We start from the raw sequence: 22,651 nt of genomic DNA on the forward strand, positions 1-22,651 counted from the left end.
TCAGGTGCATGATCTGCGCTGCGCAACAGGTAGGGGGGGATATTGCCGGGCGCAGGTCGCAGGACGACGCAGGCGTTAGTTTATTCGTGCAATTCGTGAAGTGAACTGTGAAGATTTGGAGCCAAATATATTTTTTTCCTAGTGACAAAATGACTGTGTGATTGGTTGTTTCGTGCTTTGATTGATAGGACTGGCGCCTGGCGGCACTATTCTTTTTCTCTCACAACGTACCACATATTTATCGCGACAAAATGGACAAATTTGTGATCCGTGCAGGCCGTGCAGCAGCATCGAAAATAATTGATAGTTCTCCCACGAGTTCTACGTCAACATGTAGCGCGGTGAAAGATGCCTCAGCCTTGGGCAATTGTGACGATGCTACTGCTAGTGACATTAGTGTTCAGAAACAGAATACAGCAGAAAGTGGAAAAAGGGGGCGTTCTTATCAAGAACAGTGGAAAGAAAAATACGGTTGGATTATTTACGACAAGAGTAATGACAAGGTGTTTTGCTCAGTGTGTCAGGAAGCTTTGTCATCGGGTGCCCCCATGCCAAAAAAATCTTCTCGAGATGAGGAAACAATTAAGGCTTACACACAAACTGGCTTTTCCTCTTGGAACAAGGCTTTAGAGCGATTTGCAGCTCACGAAAAATCGGAAGTTCATCGTTTTTGCTGCACCCGAAAAAAAGCAATCGATGATGGAGTCAATGTACATGCATTGATATCTAAGGGCAAGATAAATGAAATGAAATCCGCTAGAGCAGCTCTTCTCAGGATGATTTCTTCGTTGCGTTATCTAATGGTTCAGGGATTAGCAATTCGTGGCCATGTCGATGAAAATTCCAACTATCGTGCATTATTGGCTTTGGTTGCCGAGGATAATACAGATTTGGCATCTTGGCTTCAGCGTTCTAAATACAAGTGGATTTCTCATGATGTTACCAATGAATTAGGTTCAATTATGGCTCATGAGGTGTTAAAACACTTAGTGAAACTCGTGAAAGATAGAGACGCTCCATATTTTTCTGTCTTAATTGATGAAACTGCTGATGTGACCAATCATGAACAGGTGTCTATTTGTTTCCGATTTGTAGATGACGATTTTGAGATCAACGAAGTCTTCTTTGGTTTTTATAAGACTGAATCCACCACTGCTGAAACTTTGAAAAATATTTTGCGTGATGTTCTCACTCGTTTTGATATTGATATTAAGTTTTGTAGAGGCATTGCGACTGACGGAGCGGCGAATATGACCGGTGCTTTATCGGGTTTGCAGGCAAAAATTCGAGAAATCGAACCACGAGTTATTCAAGTCCATTGCTTAGCCCATTCGTTGAATCTCGTTGTTCAAGAGGCAATGAAAGTACAGTCAACTGTGAGAGACTATCTCGCAACTGCTAAGGATCTGATAACATTTGTGCGTGCATCTCCAAAAAGACAGGCCATGTTTGAATCCCTACAAATGTCAGATGATGATACCTTCGACAATGTAACTCAAACTCATCGGCTTCGCCCTTTTTGTCCAACCAGATGGTGCTGCCGAATAAGTTCTTTGAAAACGATTATACAAAACTACGAAGAACTTGTATTGTTTTTGACTGAAATTGAAGGTACCGACAGATCTGATGTTGGAGCAAAAGTGAATGGCTTCTTGAAGCATTTGCAGTCTTTTGAATTCATTTTTATGTCGTGTTTTTTAATAAATATTCTTGATCCTGTAGAAATGTTGAATGCTGCACTGCAGAGTTCTTCATTGCATCTACAAATGGCTATGAATAATGTAGATAATACTAAAGAATTAATACAATCCTATCGAACTGATGAGCATTTTGATGAGATCTGGAATTCTAGTTTAGGAATGGCCGAAAAATATCAAGCTGGTGAACCAGAACAGCCAAGAATGAGGCAAGTGCCAAAAAGGTATGATAGTGGCGCACAGCCCACTAGATTTTCAAGTCCGAAAGACTATTACAGACAAATTTACTATCAAGTGGTAGACACAGTGATAAACTCCATCGATGATAGATTTACACAAGCGAGTACTTCTCATTTAAAGCACGTTGAAAGTTTCCTTCTTAGAAAAAATAAGGAAGATGAAGACCAAGACTATGTGACCACATTTTACAAAGATGACTTTGATAGCAACCGTCTGATTTTGCACAGAGATATGCTCTTAGATATTCTGAAGTCAAAGTGTGTTTCACCTAAACATTTCGGTGATTTAGTGCCAACGAGGTTCGCTGCGATACGCACGCATTGCAGTCGACCTAAAAATGTAATAAGATATGTAATCCATTTGTGTACCTACAGTTTTACAACTAATTAAATTTGTAGTATTATAGTTATAATTCGTGTTCCTTTTTTTTACTTGGTGGTTCGTCGCACGCTGCTGCATTCCTGCAGTTATTCCTCAGCGTGATACACTTCAAGGGTTAATAATGAACCAGTGAAAACGGCGATATAAAGTTACGTAACAACAGTCATAGCAACATTACCAATTAATTATCGTTGGTCATAGTATAACGTTTGGAAAATACCCTCTGGCGCCTTTATTTTGAGTCCGACGCAAAAAGTGCATACAGCTTTTTTTGTAGAGCTGGTCAAGCCACATCTGTTTCGGATTTAATATTTTTCACTATGATACTTACTTTTCGAGAAAAATGCAAATTAAGAACAAATAAATAAGAATTGTACTCGAGTTTTTTATGCCACCAATGATAAAAATATAAATAGCGTGTTTATTCAGAGAAAATTCCATGAAATATTAATCATATATTAAAATTGAACATAAACCGTAAAAAAACGAAGTTGAGATAAATAATATACTGTGAACATTATTTTAAGAGCGCGCTGCCAGAGTGGTGGGGGAGCTTATTGCCTTTAGTTTATATTGTTACCATTTCAAAATCAGACGGATAACGGCAGATGGCGCTAATGTTGTCTGAAAGCACTGTTAAGTATCTTGTTTTTATCTCGAAAATTCGCCGCGTCCTTCGGAAAGTTTCGGAGACTTTCGCTATATTTACAACAAGCACGTACATTTGTAGTCAGGATATAAATATGTAAAGAAAACAAGATTATGCTAGTTGGTGCATGACGTCACGCAGGACTTTAAAATCGGGATTCTCATTCTGAATTTGTGTTTTATGATTTAGGTGAAAAAAATTTATAGAACATAACGCAAAATATGCCAAAAAATTTGAAGAAATCGTTAGACCACCTTGAAAAGTGCTATAAACGATAATTGAGCGCACCATAACAAGTGGAAGGGCAAGCGTTTTTCAAAATATGGTAGATATCTACTTATGCTAAAGTATCTAAAAATTTTGGAGTAGATTACTACATAAAATCTAGCATAAAATATTGATTCATGTAGGTACACAAGTTATAATTAATTGGATGAAAAATGGATTCGATATATTCTTTTCAATAGTAGACTTTACACTGGTTTGTAATTACATCCCTACTTCTAAAATTAACCATTTTTAAAGGAAAAAAGCACGACATAAAAATTGCACGACAAGAAACAATTTGCTAAGCTATGTGTACCATAAACCTGCGAAATCCTAAAACACAGTTATTTTTAGAACAAAGGGCTACTATGTATTGTGTTGTTGGTGTCATCATTGAATTTGTGTCATTCACAAGCTTGCGACCTTGTGTGGGTGTTGATTGTGATGGAATTTTTCTTTGACTGTCTAATGTCTAGGTACCTTATAGTCCAGGAGGCAGCGATATTTTTTATGCACTCATGTCTATAAAGTTGATATTCTGCCATTTTATAGTTTTGATAGTACACTAACAAAGTCTACCACCCACGTAAGATGCATAAAAAATTATTCAATTGAACTTATTTCTACAAATATGAAATGTAAAATCCCGAATTTATCCTTTCAAACCGCTTTAAAACCGTTTTTAAACGTAAAGTGTGATTGCTATGGCGAATGCAAATAGATTAAATCGTAAATTCAATATCCTTTGGGAGACTAGAACTTAAAAAACTAAGACAATGTTAATACAATGGAATCGGAAATTTAAAAAAATCGCATATGTACCACAAAAGTTGATAATTCAATTAGCTTGTGTTTGTTTTGACTGTTCTTTTATCGCATCCAAAATTTATGACGGATCTACACAGCGTTTTCCTTTTCCTATGTTGTTTCGAACTATTTCGGGTGCGATACAAAATTTAAAGAATTCCGTTAATTTTGGAAGCATTTTTGTCTTCCAAAAGTCCTCATCCCTATTGATTTCTTCAATGAAAATATCAATGTTGTCATTCACATACACTACTAAATAACACTTTGATTTTCGTGTTATATTTAATTGGCCCTGTATCTGAAAAAAAAATTATTTGTATTTCTCCATATACCTTTTACATAGTTTTATAGCATAATACTTACTAGTGATTACTGATTATTAAAGCAAAGACTATGGGTACTCTTTGATTTTTACCTGATAATAATATGAATGATTCCTTTTTAAACGAATGCAATCCTCTTTCATTTCCAAGCATATGTTTTTTTTTAATGTTACTAGTTCTTGGATGGTAGAAACATTTAAATCACGTACAGCGTAGAGGCATTTTACTTCTAAAATGGCATCATCTTCAATTAGTCCTGAAATATTATATAAGAAGTCATTCTAGATAAAATGTTTTACCATCGGGGGAAGCCGCTAAGAAGCAATGATCTAAATCGATCCACAAACCCGACTTTTCAACCTGCTTCGAAGTTTTATCTTCAAACAATTTGATGGCCACTTGCTCTTTTAGAATACCATACTCAGTAGCCTCAGAATAAAAAGTCGCGTTAGACAAACAAGTTTTAACCAAATTGTGACAAGGGGTAGTAGATCGCCTTTTTATGACAGTCCCAAACATGGAAGCGGTCAGCCTTTCACGCCTATGGTGTTCGTAAAATGCATTTCCAAATTGCCCTATCGAGTTTCTTTGGATGGTATCACGTTCATCAGCATTTACCTACAACAGAAACAACATGAACGATTGGTGAACCATTAATAGATAACGAAATAAATTACTTGAAGCCTGTCAAATACCAGTCCACATTGCATTTCTAAAACGGAGGGATCTTCTTCTGGGGTTTCCACGTCCACCCCATAATCATTATTTGCGCATCTCTTACGTTTTGGTAGAGGTAAATGTTCAACAGTTTTCGATGTGCTACCGCTTGAAAATAGTCTCTTGCGCGCTTTGATGGTGTTTTTTCAATAAATTGTTTGAAATGTTTCCCAGGACTTCTTTGGGTTACATTTTTGTAAGGGCTAGAATGCCAGTCAAAGCTCTTGTTATACCTTAGCCCAGCAAGGTAGACACGACGTTCATAAGAACCTCTTTGAATGAGATTCAAACGTTTTCCCATACAGAAGCGAGACACAATGTTCATAACACAAATCACATACGGATAGATTGGTATCTTATATGGAAGAGAATGGAATACAATTTTTTTGGTTCGAGACTTAACTAAAGATAGCCCTTGCAACCGACAGGGTACTCTGAAAGAAATGCAACAGGTTAGGGTCTCCAGTTTCACCACGTGATTATGATTCTAACCGCAAATTACGTGTAATCATTGTGCGAATGCGAATTTTATTTTCGGCGTTGTTGTGCATTTTTGATTCGTTCTCAGATTTTTGTGAAATAACCCGTTCTTGAATAACATTTGTAAATAAACATAGTGCACTAGAACTTGCAGGTGTAAATACATAGGAAAACATTACTGTTTCGTAAATTGTAAATAAATAACTTGAACTGTTTACTGTTCGAAGTATTTGTGTAGTTGTGAAAAATATAGTTGTGTCGTGTATATTAAAGGTTGAATTAATTATAAGTGTTTGGTGTTTTGATATTAATGTAAATAGGTAAGTCCACTTTTCGAAATAGTATATTCCTTAAACATCTTACTGTTTTAGTTGTTTAGTGCGTCGCAGCGTAATGGACCTTCCATATATAAAGTACAAACTCAAGTGCTGTGTACCTGGCTGTACTGACAAAACTAGTAAACGCCATCGATTCCCTAAAGATGTACAAATGTTGCGGAAATGGGTTGAAGTTATACAGAATTCCGCACTTATGAGCCAGGAGCCATATACAATTTATAAATCTTCTTATGTTTGTGATCGACATTTTTCCCAAGAATATCTAGTACCTGGTACCAGAAGAGGGCTATCACGAATTGCTGTACCTACACTGTATTTAACAGGTATTTTACATTCATTTGTTTTTACAACAATGAAGTACCACTGTATGCATTTGTAGCATTTCCTGATGTAATGTCTACATCTGCCATAAGCATTTGTTCAACGTCTGGGGCAACCTCTACATCTGCAGCAATATTTTCAATGGATACGAGCGTCTGTGTAGGTTCCATTGCTGACACGGACCAATATTCCACCAGCCAGTCATTAGATAATGCTCAGAAAGTGTCATCAGTAAGACAAGATCCAAGTATGTATGGAGTGTATACAATTTGATGGATTAACACAGTTGTTTATTAATAGGTATAATGGAGTCTATTTTTATACCCGACATTGATACACCAACAACTTCAACAACGATCGCCATGAAAGAACCAGAACCGTCTATTAAAGTTTCCAAAAGAAGACGTATTTTAAATGCTGTGGAAGTGACACGACAAAATCAATTAACACCACGCTGCAAAAAGATGTATCAGATCGTGACTGAATGGGGAAAGAAAACAGCTAAATTACAGCATACATTTGGAAATTTGCAAAAACGTTTGGCTTTGGCTGAGAAGGTGGCAAAAAAGTCAACATTCACTGACCTAATGGATGCAGTGAATGAAACCACATATAAATTTATTCTGCAACAAATCCGCACACAACAACTTCCACCAAAGGCCCGTCGCTTTTCCCTGGACGACAAAATATTGGCACTATCGTTGTTAAAGGCGAGTGGAAAAGGTTATCGGCTTCTCTCAAAAATATTTTGCCTTCCATCACGCCGAACCTTAACAAACTTATTAAATAAAGTACCGTATCGTCCAGGTATTAACAAACACATTGTAAATAGCCTCGAGAGTGTTGTTGCAAATTTATCAACGAACGAAAAATTATGCGCTGTGGTATTCGATGAAATGGCCATCTCTCCTTCATTGCACTATAACAGCAAATTAGATTGTATTGAGGGGGTCGCTGATTATGGAGGGAAACGGTATCCCCATCTCGCTGATTATGCTAATGTGTTCATGATTAAGGGTGTTTATCGACAGTGGAAACAACCCTTTTCATTTACTTTTTCGAATGGCCCTCTTTCCTCAACACAATTGAAGCAGCTGATTGAAGAAGTTATTACTGTATGTCAACAAGTTGGACTTAAAGTAGTGGCTACAATTTGTGATCAAGGATCAGCTAATCAAGCGGCAATTAATGCACTATTAAAAGATGCAAATGAGTATTTTTTACAAAAGGGAATGGAAAATCCTCATCTTGGTTTCTTCATTAATAATCAAGAAATTGTGCCTCTGTACGATGTGCCACATCTGTTTAAAGGCCTTAGAAATAACTTATTAACCAAAAACCTTCATTTTACCAAGAATGGTGTGGAGCAAGTAGCTACATGGAAACATATCGAATTACTGTACTTTTTGGATACGTATGATGATACACGATTATTGACAAAATTAACAGATGCTCATGTAATGGCCAATAAAATAAATAAAATGAAGGTGTCCAGCATGACGCAAGTATTTAGCTATGGTGTTGGGTCACATCTGCAACGCTTTGCTGGTTGGGGTAGGTACTCACTGTATGTGATCTGTGTTCATATACTTGCATCATATTGGCACGTTAACTGCAGCATTTAAATAACTTACACTGTGATTTATATCAATATCATTGGTACCATGTTGCATGAATTCAATATATTTTGCAACACTCATAAGTGAATGTGTATAACAGTTAACCTGTTAATAATAATGCTGAAGCAATATATGTTTATAAATAAACTTCTTTTGTAGATACACATACGGATTACAGTTTGCCTTCTGAGGCTAACCAAACAGGTGAACTTGTATTGTTTATAGACAAGCTGTTTGATAGCCTCAATGGGAACCGTAAACTACCACCTGCAAGTAAACCCCTTAAAGGTGCCTTCACATTAACATCAGGACATGAGGAATTTTGGAGTGAAGCAATTCATATTATACGGTCAATGAAATACTGTGATCCGAAAACAGGAAAATTAGCAAGAGTTCCGTCTGTTACAAATTTGCAGAAGACAGTAAAGGGGTTCATATATTTTAAAACATCACTCTTACATAAAGTAAAGTATATTTTACCAAGGGCATTTAACCAAGACTGCCTAGAAAATTTTTTTGCATGCCTCAGAGGGTATGGCAGAAGAAATGTGTGCCCAAATGTTAACCATTTTATTCCCTCATTTAAGGCTTTATTAATCAATAATTTCTTATCCACTCATTCTATTGGAGCAAATTGTGAATATGATTTTAATGTAGGTGCGCTCGATAATTTACGCGTATTTGTAACTGGAGAAGATATTGCTGGCATTTCTCCTTTCGAAGCTGATATAAAGGATGACATACCTGTGATTACACATTGCAAAAAAACTCCTGTGGCGAAAGCTACTATAGCTTATGTAGCTGGTTTCATTGGCAGAAGGGTTTTAAAAAAAACAAAATGTGTTAAATGTAAAGAATTGTTAACAGCTTCAGACGGTAATGTGCCTTTACAAGTAATAGAAGCTAGAGAATATAAAAATTCTCAATTATTTCGGCCAGGGAGTTGCTTGTATTTTCTTGTAAGCCAAACATGTACTTTATTATTTTATTTAATACCTAGGCACTGCCATCAATATATGTTGCGTAAGAGGTTAGTGAAATATCTGACACAGTCATTAAATTTTAATATTCTTAATTGCACAACACATACACAATTAGGAACACTAGTTGTTAACTTACTAGTTACGACAATCTTACATTTTTGGTGTAAGCAAGTGGGTAGAATTTTAAGTGGGACAGATCAACGATTTGTTAATTTAGTGTCGAAAAGATCAGATGTAACTTCAGTTGATCCTGTAAAACTGGAAGCTTTGAAGAAATATAAATCTAAGTTAAAAAAAAAATTTGCAAAGTGATACTAGTTACCGTTAAAGTGTTCAGATTTATTTTGATTATATACAATAAACGATACCTATTGTTAATCAATGTTAAGTGCATAGAATAATAGTTATTTATTATACAAGACGATAAAGGGATGCTTTAACATCGAGTGAAAGCGTTTAATTCACGAGCGCCAAGTGAATTACGTTTTCACGAGATGGTTAATGTCCATTTATCGTCGTGTGTAATTCAAAACTTTATTTCATAGCGGAAGTCATATCCATAAGTAATCATAGAACTTCTAAAAATTCGGTATTTATGTGAAACGTCAAAAATAGCAAGCTGGTGTTCTTTTAATCATTTCCATTAAATGACAGATGTCATTAGAATTCACATTCATTTAATTCACTTTATCTACCCTTGCTGTTAGTGATTCTTTATCTATCCAACTACTTTCATCACATTAAAGTGTAATTTTAACAGCTGTTAAAAAATAAATGATATTAATCCACTTAGTGGAAAAATAATTGAGATAAAGGTTAAAACAAATAATTTTTAATTTCCATTTGAGATACGTGTATTTCAAATTTTCAACAAATGAAAGGTGCAAAAGGAAGTCAAATTTATTTAATTTGACCTTTATTTCAATGCCTTTTTTATTACTTATTTTGAGTATATGCTAAAGGACGATTTATAAACTTGACGTAATTATTTCTTGAAGATGTAGCAACCAGTTAAAAGGTTATATAACGTGGTTGTACGACATTTCGTCTATTACGACTTTTTCAAGTACATTGTTTACAATGTTACAAAGAGTTGATGCTGTAATTTTGTTTAAGTATTGTTTAGTCTGGCCAATATACAGCATCAACTGTTGGTAAAATTTTAAACAATGTACTTCAAAAAGTCGTAAATAGACAAAACGTCGTACAACCACTTTATATAACCTTTTAACTGGCTGATACATCTTCAAGAAATAATTACATTAACACACCATGTTGACGTTGCAGTTACTGTTGCAAGGCATTTCTTGATATCAACCGTGAACGTACCCTTAGTGTAAATGTGTAAAGTGTGATAGGATTTCCTGTAGAAAAATTATGCTAATAGTTTACATTTGCCATCATCGATATTTAAAGCACTCCAACTTTGCACAAACAGAGATTGTTTTGTTTGCATTCGATTCTGCATTGGGAACGTTGAGCTCTGATATGATTTTTCCTCTTTGCCTCAAGTTGTAACGCAATTATCATTATATTTCAACTGTAATGCATTATATATTTCTACAGCAAATGATTTTACTATGATGCGAAATAAATTCGTTTTCTGAATACTTTTTTGGGCATACATGTTAAAGAGAAATGGTAATTGTAAACTATTCAGATGTAAATACGATTGCAAGATAAATACATGTACTGTGATACTTTAAATGGCACATAAAGTTCATTTAAGGTTTCACAGTTCATGTATTTACTTGTAATCTGAATTTCCAACACATAAATAGATATTTGAGTATCCCGCTTTTTCTGTATAGTTGCCCTTGCAACCGTTGGATGGCGCTTTTTACAATTCCAGTCGGTAACATGGGAGATTCTAATCTATCCGTATGTGATTTGTGGTTCATAAGCCTCTCGGCGCGGTTATTGTTTTCGTTTTGTATTAAAAGATGGCTTTTGCGTATCATCAATTCCAGCGCCCCTAAAAATATTAAACAGGTTACAAAGGAAAAAGATATTAGACCAAAACATACCATGTAAGTGACTATAAATAGTAGTACATTTCAATTCAGAAATCTGATTATTAGAATTATCGTCTAAACTGTTACAAATGCCGTCCCGACATTGAGAGTGGTCGCCAAATACATGGTGTAAGCCATCTTTTAAATCCTTTCGGAGCAAATTGAGGTTTTGTTCGCCCTTAGAGTGTTCATAAATAGAACATTTTGCTCTTTTCTGCAAATGTTTAATTTTTTGCATAGTTAGCAACTTTCGACCTTTAACACTTATATGCGTGTCTTTTTTAATCTTATACAGATGTTTCCCATAGTTTTTCAATGCATGATTTGTACACTCAATTTTATTTATTTCGAGGCCATAAGGCACTTTCTGTTTCAATTTTGCGAACACACTGGAATCCCCATCTGCGACAAATTGTCTATAGCGGACTCCGTGCATTGACTCGCTAAGAGTAAAACCGGCAACCGCCATGTCCGCTTCCATTGCTGGTGCAGATTCGTTCCAATTCTTGTAGCAAGTGTGTTGCACTGGTATAGAATTTTTGTTTGCAGCTCGAGTGCACACACAGCAATATTTGTTTCGCACGTCTATATACAACAACTTTCCAGTGTACCGACCAATAATTCCTATCATCCCGGAAAGAGCATTGTAGTTTGAGCCATAACTCCTTTTACTCCATGATCCGTCAACATACACGGTTATCCATGGAGTACCATCCGAACATACGTGACCAAGACTCAGTGCACGTTCTTTTTCTTCAATCCCAGCTGCTTTCATAGATCGCTCCAATGATTCTTTCCACTCCTATTTAAAAAAAATTATTGAAAATCATCATGATTAGTTGCTTACCACTCCAAGGGATGTTTCAATTTTAATGAATTCTTTTTCAGAAAGAGTAGGGATATTTAGGCAACTGAGGAATTCATCAAGATGTGCATGAGTACTTCCTGTTGCCAATGTTCCCCATACACTTCCCGTATCTATCGCGGAAACTGAAGCTGAAGCACTAGGTTTTTCGGTCAACAATGTAAACAGTTTATCACATGTTGTACAACAGAGCACAACAGTACTCACTAAACTTCTCGATGTTCGATTTTCGGATTTTATTACTAGTTTACCTAACGTGCAAATTTTAGTATGTTCATACTGCATTTCCAATGAAGATTTCAAAACATGTTCCAACTCTACAATCCGATTCCCAGTTATGACATCACGCTGTTCTGTTCCACGTTCGTAGCATAGCACGTGTTTTTCAACCCTGAAAAGTAACCAATAAGTAGAGAATTTTGTAGAGGGAATTCAAATTTGTGAATAAGTTCTAGATCTGTTTTTACATTTTCAGGCTGCAGAAATGGTCGACATATCTGAATATGTACTTATTCCAGTCCTGAGGGGTAACATGGTCTAGCATAATTTTTATACACAGAAAGGGCAAACTAAATATATTTCGTACCTATCACATTCATCAGATGAAATTGTACCATATTCTGGCCGTGAAGCAGTAATTTTTGAACTCGATCCATATGTCCTTAGTTTCAAATCCTGATTCCTAAAACTACAACAAATGATTAACATTACCTATATGTGTCCGTCAGAACTGAGGCATTGACAATGAAATTTCTTACATTTCATTTCCATATTCCATTTCTTGTGGAAACATATCAATATCATCAAAGGTTTCATTTTCTGGTGGGCTTGTAATGAACCTAGCAAATTTGTTTTGTTAGCATGTAAATTATTTCATCAATAACGACATACTCTTTCTGTTCGTCATCTTGTGAAGAATTTGTTGCGTCGAGATCACTGAATAAGCTATATGGGTTCATTGATAAGCGAGACCTACAATAAAATTATAATAATTAATCCATAAGAAGTTGTTATTACTTGGCAGAACTTACTCTTGAATTTTTCTCCAACGTAACTTACTTGCTTCAGCCCTCTTACTACGTTTTTTTCGTATCACGGAACTTCTAGGCATGTTTCAACAATGATAAGTCACAGCACATAAACAGTAAACAAAAATCCTCCAAAAGAAAAAAAAGGCTAATATCGATACAGGGTTTTGACTTTATTTCTAAAAAAGCGGCGAAAACAGCGCACACGGCAAGGAACCGAGAAATAAGCACAAGTGAAAGTTTAAATCCTTCACTCAACGGTTTAATTTAAAAATTACAAATCAGGGTAAAATAAATGCAAGATACGATATTGCGCATGTAGGCGGAGTTCCCGAATGACGAAGATATTCAAAAGTGTTGGGTGTTGGGGAATACACATTTTTGTTGGGACACCTTGTGTATATGGGTAAATGATCTCTCATTTTATTGCTTAATGTGCTTTATTGCTGTACGTAAATGAATAAATTTGGTACAAAAAACCATACCTAAGCCTAAATTGAAGAGTTTTCGAATTATTTGAGTTTTTTTTCTAAAGTTTGACAAAGTAAATTCTCTTATTTGCTATAATGCAAACGATATAGCCCCTTTTTATTAATCTTTATAGATGGGTAGAGAATGGATATAATAATCAGAGCCAGGAAGTGGGAGCGTTCACGCTCTCGTAGGTAACACACTAGCTCAGCAAAAATGACTTATTTGCATTTTCTTTCTTATGTGTGGTATTTTGTGGTAATTATTTATAGATTGCCTGCGATAAGAAATATAACATAATTCAACATATTACAACGTAAATATCAAAGACATCAAATTTAAAAAAACAACAGAACAAATGGTTTTTAAATCATAACTTTTTTTATGATATAAAGTATACAAAACCAATTTTTAGTTTTAATAAGAGGTATAAGAGTATTTACATAATCTCTTTAAAACTTGAGCTTAAAGGGATTAAACAAAGTAGGGAAGGATATTTTTCACAACACTGCAGTTTGCAGAAATCCATTTTTCACTTTTAGCTCCAATTATTTCAAAATTAAGTAGGTACTTATTGTAAGCTCGTCAAATTTCTAGAATGTATTAATAATATGTACATAGATAGGATTATAGATTAGGGAGTTGTTTTCGCTGAAGAATGTGGGGATCGATATTATTTTCATGGCTCAATTTTTATGCTAAATACATTTTTTTTTAAGAAAGGTTTTTTAAAATACTGTAAAAAAATTCTGTGTTCTCGATAGATTTCCTGCCTACTGTCAAAAAAGGTTGGGAATCGCTGATTTAAAATACTTTAGAAAGAAATGTGGCATTTGCTTTTTCGGGACGCCCACCATACCTACTGACAGGGACGAACCGAAAGGCACCCCCTCACTTATATCGTATTTGGCATAATATGGAACCGACTTGGGACTGGGAAATACCATACTAATTACTAAGTAAATTGTCGAACATTAGAAGTTTATTTTCATATAGGTATCGCGTGCAGTAGGATGTAATATCATATTTTATAATTGCTCTCATTGCGAACTATATAACATTTCGCTTTGAATGCACATCTCGTTGAGAAATAAATGAAGGAATGCCGACTTCCTACATCATAGCACACATCATAGCACAATTATTATCTGTGATCATAGTAGTAAAGCCATTGTGACCTAGTCTCAGTCTTGGATTTTGCGTGTTGTAGCTTTTCTTTAGCATTTGAATTTCGAAATTGGAAAATTGTTAACATTCCTCCTTTAAGAAACTGCTCCGTTCGTCCCTTCCTACTGAATTAACGGTTCTGAAAAAACGAAAACGATGCCGAAATCTTTACATTTACCCTGACCTCCTACAACGTCGCGCTCGCGGGTTCTTTTTGCCTTATGAACGAAACGAACAACAAACGAGAGCGGTCTATTCACTACAGTGGTCGTGTGTTTAAATTCAAATGAGAACCCGCCATGTTTCTCCGCCATCTACAGGCGAACCACTGCACTTAGGTTTCGCTTTCGATATAAATATGGTGGGAAACACCACTAGGGTCACTTTATAATGAAGAATTTTCGTACAAATTTCGTTTAATTGACCATAAAATCACTTGAAACTTAAGTGTTATCTTTGTAATGACCCCAAGAAGGCAATAACGAAATTTCATAGAGATTTGATTTCATCAAAAATTAAAATTGCCCATTTTCAAAAATTTAATTCACCTATTTATAGCGAATGTAGATCGATGAAAATTCGTTACCTCCTGCGCTGGTCCTTGCTGATTAATATAAAAAAAAAATTGGGCTGATACCACAAACGGTTTTTAAAAATTGTACAAAAATCTAAAGGCATGTTTTTAGCGTGTTTTCTACGCTGATCCCCACCACTCTGGCAGCGCGCTCTTAACCTAATTGAAATTATGCTGGTATGGATGAACCTGATAAGATATAGAAGACTTATATGATTTTACCTTCATTTTTATTTAACCAATTACTACATAGCGATCAAAAATGAGTGACCGTCGAGTCACCTTTGGAATTTTTGTTTACATGGGAAATCGTACTTAACTCGAACTTCCAAAGGCGACTCGAAAGTCACTCATTTTTGATCGCCCGATATTAGTAAGCATTTAGATTAAAATCTTTTTTACTACACTGCATTTATAGCTCTGCCAGATGGACAAAAGAAAAAAAGCAGTATGCGGTAGTTCGCCACTTCCGGTTACTGTCGCCTCGCCTGTTTTTCTTAAGATACGAGCGTGCCAATGTTGAACGAAAAGTCTTTTTGTTCAACATTGGCATGATACTATCCCGGAAGTCGCTCACATCTTTAGAAAAACATAAATTGTAGACCAGGATCAAGTGTTCTGTGACCGGCAATCTTTCCTGGCGAGAGGTTTACCCAGGGCCGGACCCAGGGGTGGGCGAACCGGGCGGCTGCCCAGGGCGGCAAATTTTAAGGGAAAACCAATTATTGAAATTGAAGAAATAATAAATTACCTGTAGTATTTTAATATTTGGGGTGGCAAATTTGTTTGAAATTGAATAAATAATAAATTGTAGTGTTTTAATATGATCAAAAAGCCAGGAACAAGAGCGACAAAAACCAAAACTGTAGAAATGATGAAGTGCAAAAAGAAAAGAATAACAATGCAAAGGTTCACGTTCATGCGACGCGACCAGAAAATCCACAACATTCAGCAGACTGATAGCGTTAGCACAGACTGCTGACTTTGACTGATGATTAGCCGAGTTCGGGTTTCCGCAGTTTGTTGCACATTTACTTTTAATCGCAGTCTGTTACAGTGTTACATTACAGTTCATATCCATATGTGCCGTTGAGTCAGGTGATAATTGTATGTTCGTATTTTGTAGAAGTGTATACGCATTTTCTTTCTTTTTTTAAATAAGTTTAGCTTAGTTACTGTATACCTTACCTATTATAGTGTAGGTACTTGGCTAAATTTTTGAAGCCATCAGACTGTCACGACGACGGTGATGAGAAGAACAATCAACTTAACGAGCTTACAGCTGCTGGCGCTCCCTATGAGAGACAACAGCCACCTAAGCCTAGGCCTGCCATCAACATCCACGTCTGCTGCCGCCCCCTCCGAATCCAACGAAAGTCACCTCGACCTACCATCAGCATCGACGTCTGCTGCTGTCGCATCTGAATCCAACAACATTCACCAAGGCCTGCCATCAGCGTCCACGTCTGCTGCCATCCCGTTTGAGTCTAACGACAGCCATTTATCAGCATCCCCGTCTGCTGCTGAAGGCACTACCACTGTCACAGGTAACACTGTTTTTATCGATTGCGATTGTGATCCAGCAAAGTGGCCCATTAAAATCAATGATTTCGTTAGAACAACTTTAGTAAAAAAAAAAAGGGCCCCCGCCAAAATTATCTATTGCGGAGGCTCAGTTGTGCCCCAAAGACGATTCAAATCCTAGATTTACAGCTAACTACTATAGTTACAAGATGTGCAATGGGGAAACTGTTGAGAGAAAGTGGTTAATATATTCTAAGATAAATAATTCTGTGTACTGTTTTTGCTGTAAAATATTTTCCAATGTGAAAATTCATTTTACCGAAAATGGATATAATAATTGGAAACATATGTCTGAAGCTTTGTCGAGCCATGCTAAATCCCCACCTCATCTACAATCACAGCAAAAGTGGGTGGAACTTGCAATTAAGACTAGAATCGGGCAAAACCATAGACGAAGAAACGCAAAAAGTTCTAAATTCAGAAACTCGTCATTGGAAAAATGTAATAGAACGGCTTATATCGATATAATACAGTTTTTGGCACAGCACTCTCTTCCGTTGAGGGGCGAGTCTGATAAACTTTTTCACCATAACAATGGTAATTTTTTAAAACTTGTGGAGCTCTTTGGGAAATTTGATTCGGTTTTACAAGAGCACATTAGGAGAACAACAAGTGGAAATAACAAGCGGCACCACTACTTAGGAAAACGTATTCAAAACGAAATTATTCAGCTCCTCCATGACCAAATCCAAAATAAAATTTTAAACGCTTTGAAATCTGCCAAGTATTATAGCATAATTTTAGATTGCACACCTGATATTTCTGGGGTAGAACAGATTGATGACCATTATTGTACGTTTTGTCGCTTTAGATTCCAGTTCAAAAAGTGTTAAAATTGCAGAACATTTTCTTGGATTTGTTCCTGTATTGGAAACCACTGGCTTGGGCCTCACAGAAGTTATTTTGCAAAAACTGCATGAAATGAGAATACCTTTGGAAAACATGAGAGGGCAAGGGTATGATAATGGGGCGAACATGAAAGGGAAGAACTTAGGAGTTCAAAACAGAATTTTTTTGCAAATGAATCCTAGAGCATTTTTTGTCCCATGTTCTAGCCATTCACTCAATTTGGTCGTGAACGATGCAGCGAAGGCTTCACAGTTTGGAGTTTCTTTTTTTTCATTTGTAACAAAAATTTATAACTTTTTCTCGGCATCCACTCATCGTTGGGCTGTTCTGAAAAATCATATTTCTAGCCTAACGTTGAAGCCATTGTCCGAAACGAGATGGGAAAGTAGAATCGATGCAATCGCTCCACTCAGATACCATATTGATGAAATTTACGATGCACTTGTAGAAATCAGTGAAAATGAAAAGACTGACAAAATGGTTGCTCATGAGGCAAGCTGTTTGGCAAACCAAATCCGCGATTTTACTTTTCTTTGCTCTGTGGTAGTATGGTACGATGTTTTACTTCACATCAACGTAGTCAGCAAATCACTGCAGAGTATTGATATGGGGTTGTCCAAAGCTGTCGATTTGCTAGAAAAGACGGAAACCCATTTTAAGTCTCTCCGAAGTGATTTAAAATTCCAGGGCTATTTAACGGACGCAAAAGAATTAGCTTCAAAGTTGGAAATGGAGACACCGAAAATCGAAGGCACAGCACGAGCAAGAAAGAGGAAAGTAAAAAGACAATTTGGTTATGAACCTGAAGATGAAAGTGCGAACCTTGATCCAGAGACCCGATATAAAGTTGACTTTTATTTCAAAATTATAGACACAACCGTTAGTGCATTGACAGGTTTCACCAAATTAAAAGCCACAGTGACATCTTTGAGTTTTTATACGACGTAAGTAAAATTAAAGACATGGCTCCTAGCGATTTATCTGATAAATGCTCAAGACTATGTGACGCTTTAACATTTGGAGAGTCCAAAGATCTAAATTACACTGATCTAATAGACGAACTGAAAGTTCTTTCAACAATTGTGAAACCAAACAGTACACCTCTAGAGACCTTACAAATGATTGGTGAGTACGATTTCGCGCCAAACGTTAGTATAGCTTTAAGAATTTTACTTACCCTACCAGTGACAGTGGCGAGTGGAGAGAGGAGCTTTTCAAAGCTCAAACTTATAAAAACTTATTTAAGATCTACCATGTCGCAGGAACGTTTAAGTGGTCTGGCAACAATTTCAATTGAGCATAAAATAGCCGAGTCATTAGACCTAGAAATATTGTTACAAGAATTTTCTCGTGTTAAAGCAAGAAGAGTGATACTTCATTAAACAAATAGGAAGTATGTAAATTATTGATAGTGCTTTGACTTTTTAGTGACATTTAAGGGGGCGTTTGCACACCATAGTGGGTGAAAGTTGAACTACGAACATATTTAAACCATCTTGTCCACAGTTGCTGCCACTGTTAATACACGATACGATCACTATTTGACCCTCTGATTTGAACTACGATTTTCCAAGAATCGCGACCCTAACTCGGAAGATTAAGGTATGACAGCTTTATTATTAATTTTAACCAAACTTTTGTAATTCATACCGTTTACGCTCTATAAACTAAATTATTTCAATCTACGTTTCGCTGAAGGAAGAGGAAATGACGAAGGGGGGGGGGCGTCGATCTCTGATCTCGCCCAGGGCGGCAAAATCCCTAGGGCCGGCCCTGGGTTTACCTATAGTATGTACGGATATACTTTGTTTCTAAAATTATTAGGGAATCCAATAATCGGAAATTAAAAAATTACTATTGAAGATATAGATAAGTGTTTTATTTAAAAACCGTAGCCGTAACCGTCCCGAGAGATTCAGTCCGCCGTCCTCGTCCAAGCGCGAGATTATCGTCTGGTGGCGCCCGAAGCTCCGTCGACCGATCCCGCCGTTTCATCCTGACAACTAGTTTCAAGTACCTACAGACGTTGTTTTCATCATTGCAATTACTGCAAAGGACAACTCTTTGATAGCAACTTTTTATAAGGTACCGAATGCCTCTTAGAAAAACAAATCAAATATGATAGTCTAGGCCCTAAATGCAAAGGCGCATGTCACAAAAAACATCTTAATCTCCAGCAATTAAATTAGACCTTTTCACTTGCACTAATTGTGCAGTAATTAATAGCTTCCAAATCGTAATCACATTTATTGTTAGTATTTGGTATAAATAGGAGGCCTAAATTACTTTAATTCATTCAGTTCTTTATAGTCTGACCGGTACGTACCTACAAAATTGTAAATTGTGTTGAATTGGAGCCTGGAGGAACGACGCTTGTCATTAATAACGTAAGCACTACATTCTTAATAATTTGTTTTTACGTCTTTTGTAATTTACCACACACTAAATAACCCCCTGTTTTATATCTAACTCATGATTTATTTTGTTTCAGAACGAAGTGATCTTGTTGGGGGATTCGAACCTGAGGAGACTGGCCACTGCCCAGTTGGACCGAAGAGCCTCGACCTACAATTCGGTAACTTCTAACCGCAGAAGGGTTTTTGTGGAGCTGGCCATAGGCGGCCCAACGATTGGCCAGCTCCGGAAGAGAGTCTTACGAAGCCTGCGGCAAGGCGTGGAGTACAGGAGCTGGCCCGGGAGATGACCGTTTTGATTGACGGAAATGATATACGCAGGGTAAGTACATATCTGCGGTTGCATTAAACATTTATAAACGGGGTTCTTTTTGATTACAGAATGCAAAAACCGCAGCATGCGCATAGGCAACCACCGGCTGTTGAAAGATCTGAAAAGTTGCAAGATTGAAGTTAATCTCTGCACCTACCCCACTGTAAAACTCCCTCCACTGCAGCAAGAAGTTGCTGACCAATTCAACAAGTTTTTAAGGAGTGTGGCGAATAAAAATGGTAAGTTAATGAATATGATTGATATTTTTGTGTATTTATTTCATTTTTGCTTTGCAGGTCACATAAGACTCATCGATATTGCTGTGGTGGTGGGAGACAAAGAGCAGTACTTCGAAGAGTAAGTACACCAGGATTGTATTAAATCATTTGTTTTAAATGCATTTTTTTTTGTTACAGGGACGGAATTCATTTGAATATGGCCGGCTTAACTTTATTTCATTCTTTATTGTAAATAGACACATATTGTAAAAATTGGTGATGGGTAGTTTTAATAATAATAATAATAATGGTTTTATTGGTTAAAGTTAGTTATTATTATTGTAGTATAGGTATTATTAATTGGTGATGGTGGTGTATTAATGTAAACAAACGTATTTTGTAATATCATGTGTATTGTATTGTGTTATTGTACTACATGTTTGTAACAAAATAAAAACAAAAAACACATTTGTATAGGTATTTTTCACCGTGAATAAAGGTGACACCAAATTATCTCATTGACTTTTAAGCAAGGAAGTGTGAGATGCATCAATTTTCAGAATTTTAAGTCGTGCTATCACCGATACTAATTGTACTACTAGACCACCAGAATATATTATCCTAAAGTTTAGTTTATTAACCCAAATAAAGCTGAATTTATAGTTCTGTACCCGCAACGCCGTACCGTAACGTTTGGAAATGGAATTAAATCCTACTTGTTGGGCGTGAACATTTATAATTTGCGGTAACGGTGCCTTAGACGGTACGTAAGAAATGCCCAAATTTTATTTTTTACGCTAAATCGTGCTAACGCGTTTGTCTTCGGCAGTAGGTACTCGGATAATTCAAACAGTTGAGTTTAGCCTGACGTTCGTTTTGTTTATTTAATTATTGACATTTTGTGTGTTATTTATTTTGCAAATTGCGCGCGGTTTCAATTATCATGATTGAACAGTTATTAATTAATGTGATTCAACACTATTCCTTTTTATACGACAAATCAAAAGCGGATTATAAAGATCCCCCCAAAAAAGGCAACGCTTGGCGTACAATTGCGAATTTCATTGGGAACCTCGGGTCCTCAACTTTCATTTTTACAAAATAAGCTTTATATAACCCATGAATTTGCCTGTTGCGGTTTATACGTTTTGTTTTGAACCTCCTGGGTAGTCTGGGCTTACGCTTCCCTCTTTTTATTAGGGCATAACATAAAGAATTGTTGAAGCGAAAAGAAGTAGTTCGTCCATTTCAAACAAAATTAAAAGAAAGACAATTTGAATTTTGAAATGCGCGTTGCTCTTACTGACAGATGACATACAATGACAGAATTCGTTACGCGCTAATGCGCAAGCTCATCACTTGCCACTACGGTAACTATAAATCGTATTATTTTCGTTAACGTAATATAAAATTTTACGGTTCCGTCCTTACGTTCTTACGGCTACGGAACTATAAATCCGCCTTAAGAATGGAAAGTGGGTATACGAAAGCTGATAGCAGCAATCTGCCAAAAACTGATGTTGGGAATGTTTCTTCCATCACACAAAGATTTTTGCTCATCAGAATTTGGAAATATTAAAACTACCATACGAGCCCTAAGCCGATTCTCCAGCCTGACCCTTTTGCCAGGACAGTATAACAGTTAATCAAACGTGATTTTCTTTTTGGGATATGTTTCCCAATAACGTGAGGAAGCTTCAGTTTTTGTAACAACTTAGAAATTATATTTGTGTTTTTTCTTTTTGCGGGTTTTGGATCAATACCACAGTTGGCGGTTAGGGCCAATGAGGAATGAGCTTACCCATCTGCTTTGGTGGTCGCCTTTAGAGCTCTAAATATCTACATTATAGCAAACAATAATTATATCTTCGGATTGGACACCTCATATAATCACGATCAAATTTCACAGGTACATTATCAAAATTATGTATCAATTGCATAGCGTAACACTCTCGTTTAAGGCCGTTTTGAGAGGAATTTCGAATAGGTGTTTTCGTATAATAAATCGCTCATGTACCTTTAGGGCCTATTTAAACACCTTCCCGACATAGACAATCCAATTTTTTTAGTTTTTCTTAAAGGGCATTACATTATCAAAATTGTGTATCAATGGCATCGGGTAACACTCTCGTTAAGGCCGTTTTTGAGGTTTTTTGGCTGTCAAGTTGTGCCGGGAAAAAAATTGCGTGCACTCTTCAAATACATGTTATTTGGGCCCAAATGGACCATTTAAAACTATAAAATCGTTTACACCACATTTTGCAGGAATCGGCCCTTCTGACTGCTCCGCATACTGGACTATAAGTAATAAACGTCAAAATAATGGCAAAT

At 36.3% G+C, this 22,651-nt stretch overlaps 2 protein-coding genes across 2 annotated transcripts; both read left to right on the top strand.

The window, feature by feature from the left end:
• The first annotated feature begins 251 nt into the window (after nucleotides 1-251).
• Nucleotides 252-2,437, top strand: LOC116160477 (zinc finger MYM-type protein 1-like). The gene is made up of 2 exons (XM_031473675.1): nucleotides 252-2,276; nucleotides 2,336-2,437. Exons 1-2 carry the CDS (start codon nucleotides 252-254, stop codon nucleotides 2,435-2,437), a joined length of 2,127 nt encoding a protein of 708 aa, XP_031329535.1.
• A 2,952-nt stretch (nucleotides 2,438-5,389) lies between these two features.
• Nucleotides 5,390-9,601, top strand: LOC116159770. The gene is made up of 5 exons (XM_031472844.1): nucleotides 5,390-5,881; nucleotides 5,933-6,222; nucleotides 6,279-6,467; nucleotides 6,521-7,774; nucleotides 7,999-9,601. Exons 2-5 carry the CDS (start codon nucleotides 5,955-5,957, stop codon nucleotides 9,132-9,134), a joined length of 2,847 nt encoding a protein of 948 aa, XP_031328704.1. The 5' UTR covers nucleotides 5,390-5,881; nucleotides 5,933-5,954; the 3' UTR covers nucleotides 9,135-9,601.
• Nucleotides 9,602-22,651: the final 13,050 nt, after the last annotated feature.

Source organism: Photinus pyralis, unplaced genomic scaffold (genome assembly GCF_008802855.1).
Source record: "Photinus pyralis isolate 1611_PpyrPB1 unplaced genomic scaffold, Ppyr1.3 Ppyr1.4_LG1, whole genome shotgun sequence".
NCBI classification, from domain to species: Eukaryota; Metazoa; Arthropoda; class Insecta; order Coleoptera; family Lampyridae; genus Photinus; species Photinus pyralis.

What these genes read in the sequence shown, in the direction of transcription:
- LOC116159770 (XM_031472844.1), top strand. Translation starts at nt 5,955, where the DNA reads ATGGACCTTCCATATATAAAGTACAAACTCAAGTGCTGTGTACCTGGC. An exon ending in ACCTACACTGTATTTAACAG is followed by an intron (nt 6,223 to 6,278) that starts GTATTTTACATT and finishes ATGCATTTGTAG; the next exon opens with CATTTCCTGATGTAATGTCT. An exon ending in GCAACGCTTTGCTGGTTGGG is followed by an intron (nt 7,775 to 7,998) that starts GTAGGTACTCAC and finishes CTTCTTTTGTAG; the next exon opens with ATACACATACGGATTACAGT.
- LOC116160477 (XM_031473675.1), top strand. Translation starts at nt 252, where the DNA reads ATGGACAAATTTGTGATCCGTGCAGGCCGTGCAGCAGCATCGAAAATA. An exon ending in ATTGCAGTCGACCTAAAAAT is followed by an intron (nt 2,277 to 2,335) that starts GTAATAAGATAT and finishes TTAAATTTGTAG; the next exon opens with TATTATAGTTATAATTCGTG.